This window comes from Agaricus bisporus (assembly GCF_000300575.1).
Source record: "Agaricus bisporus var. bisporus H97 unplaced genomic scaffold AGABI2scaffold_6, whole genome shotgun sequence".
NCBI lineage: Eukaryota > Fungi > Basidiomycota > Agaricomycetes > Agaricales > Agaricaceae > Agaricus > Agaricus bisporus.
In genome coordinates, this window is record NW_006267369.1 from 1,337,126 (window position 1) to 1,339,456 (window position 2,331).

The 2,331-nt window shown below is 45.8% G+C and overlaps 1 protein-coding gene across 1 annotated transcript in view; it reads left to right on the forward strand.

Annotated features, from left to right (window-relative positions):
* Positions 1-1,481: 1,481 nt before the first annotated feature.
* The window catches only part of AGABI2DRAFT_143695 (hypothetical protein), a gene marked incomplete at both ends in the record, with an annotated part of 2,177 nt that continues 1,327 nt past the window's right edge, over positions 1,482-2,331 (forward strand). The window contains 4 exons of the mRNA XM_006461909.1: positions 1,482-1,813; positions 1,869-1,967; positions 2,018-2,121; positions 2,174-2,242. Coding sequence (XP_006461972.1) covers positions 1,482-1,813; positions 1,869-1,967; positions 2,018-2,121; positions 2,174-2,242 — 604 coding nt within the window. The remainder of the gene's footprint in view (positions 1,814-1,868; positions 1,968-2,017; positions 2,122-2,173; positions 2,243-2,331) is intronic.

Genomic DNA, 2,331 nt, shown 5'->3' on the forward strand with positions numbered 1-2,331 from the left:
GGGGGGGTTATAGTGGAAGTTGAGGGGTTACTTACTGAGGCATTGAAAGCTTGGAACTCGGATTCTTTGGCTTTCTTGTATTCTTCGATTTCTTTTTGAGCTTCGGTGCGTGCGTCTTTGAGTTTTTGTACACGATCTGAAAAGATATTAGTGTTACATTGGTGAAAGGGATATTGGGAGAGGTGTTGGGATTTGGTGATGCGTACATTGACGAGCTTCATGAACGATTTTGGCAGCCTTTTTTTCGGCTTCGAGGAGAGTGTTTATCTGGGATTGTTGGGTTGACTAAGAATGTAAAGATTGTCAGATTGTCAGTAATGAGAAGGGCAGAGGAAATTATAGATACCATTTAGATGATGTGTGGTTGTTGAGGTGAGCGGGAGTGGAAACAAAAGCAAATAATGCTGAATTTAGTGCGGCACAGCCTGAGGTACTGTATCTGAATTGGCTGCGTCGGACTCGTACTGTGATCACAAGCATCGGAACAGACAGACTTTTCTTACTATATTCAAGGCCCCCGGACGAAGACAGAATCAGGAGTTCAAACTTCTTCGCTCCATCTCAATGGCTTTTGAAGGAATTTTTCATTTCATTTTTATTACTGTACTGGACACCCGGGCCACTGGGAGTAGCTTGGATGTTTGCCACACCAGTGCTTGCTAAATGAGAGGGCCACCTTCATAGGACAAAAGCAGGTCGCGCCAAGGTCATGCGGTTGGCTGTATCAAGCAATGACCATGATCACATTGCCAACGATAAATGGAGTGCTATAGTTCCACGATTAAAAGGAGGGTGCTCAACCTTTCCAATTGTTTCTTACAGTCTTGATTGGCAGTCGCTGGAGGGAAGAATCAGATGAAATTGCAGACTCATATTTGCGACTTGAATGCGATGCGAATCGCGCTTTCTTTCAAGTGTGACACTTTGAAGTTGGGATCAAGAGTGTTTTTTGAGCTACTTATCATGATTAGCCTTAGTTTACGCGTTCGCGTCAATTTCTTTCGAGTTGAATTGATTGATCCGCAGGACGATACGAGTTTTTTTTTCTGTGGACACATTCCTGACACATTCTACATGTACATACATTGTGCTTATCAGATCATCTCTTTCTGAGCAGATGACCCGAGCTTTACTCCTTATCATGCCTCTGAAATTCCTAGCTCGTTCCTGGTTTCCCCCTCTCCTATCACATGTGGAGGTTCTACAGAAATTGACTGGTGGTTAGCCATACAAGCTCTTGCGTATTTCGTGTGGCCAGAATACAACTGACCATTCGTAGGGTGAAAGGTAGCAGAGGTGGGTCCGTGGAGCCTTGGTGGAACTGTGGGGTCATTATCAGGCATCTCAGGGTAAGCACTCGTGGGTAGCGGACGGGGAAGTGTAGCGTCCCGGTCCCGGATGATACCCCTGAGATAATACCCATGTACTATGTAAGAAGCTATTTCCTGGATTCTTCTTTTTGGTCTCATACTTTTACAACCATGCAAGAAAAGACGCTCGATTTTCTACCAGTTGCCCCTGAACCGCATGCTTGTCCGAAACCATCTCGCAAATCGAAATTCAAAGCGCTTCTCCACGTCCTTATCCTGGCCCTCGTTGCAGGTGCAATCGGAATAGCCGCTTTCCATGGAGGGACGTCGTGTGGAAGGAAAAATTCGTCTACTGCTGAAACCTTTGATGGCACATGTGGTCAAGCAGATGTACTTTTCCCCCAAAGACACAGTCAACTATGGGCCAATTTGACTGCAACTTTCGGTTCGCGTGACTATCAGTCAAAGACGATCACCTGGCTAAGCGAAGCCATCCAAGTCCCGTGAGTATTGGTGTAGTCTGGTCCATAAGAAATGAATCTAACATAGCATATTCAGAACGGAATCCTGGGATGCGATGGGCCCGGTTGGCGAGGATCCCAGGTGGGAAGTATTAGCACCCTTCCATGAATACCTTGAGAAGGCATTTCCTTTGGTGTACGTTCATTCTGACTCCTAATTTGTACTTTTTGATCATCCGCTCCCAGGTATTCTAACCTCAAGGTGACCAAAGTTAACACGTATGGTATAATCTACGAGTGGAAGGGTACATCTCCCGAACTGAAACCTGTCCTATTCGCTGCCCATCAAGGTATGTCATAAAGACTGGGGGCTACGTTCTTATTGAACTCGAAAACCCATAGACGTCGTTCCGGTGGAAACAAGCACGGTCGATGAGTGGAATTATCCGCCCTTCTCTGGTCACTTCGATGGTACTATTAATTTTTATCGTGACTTGATGCAAAGTGGCTGATTTCCCATCTTCGCAGCGAAAAAATCTGGGGTCGGGGAGCATCCGATG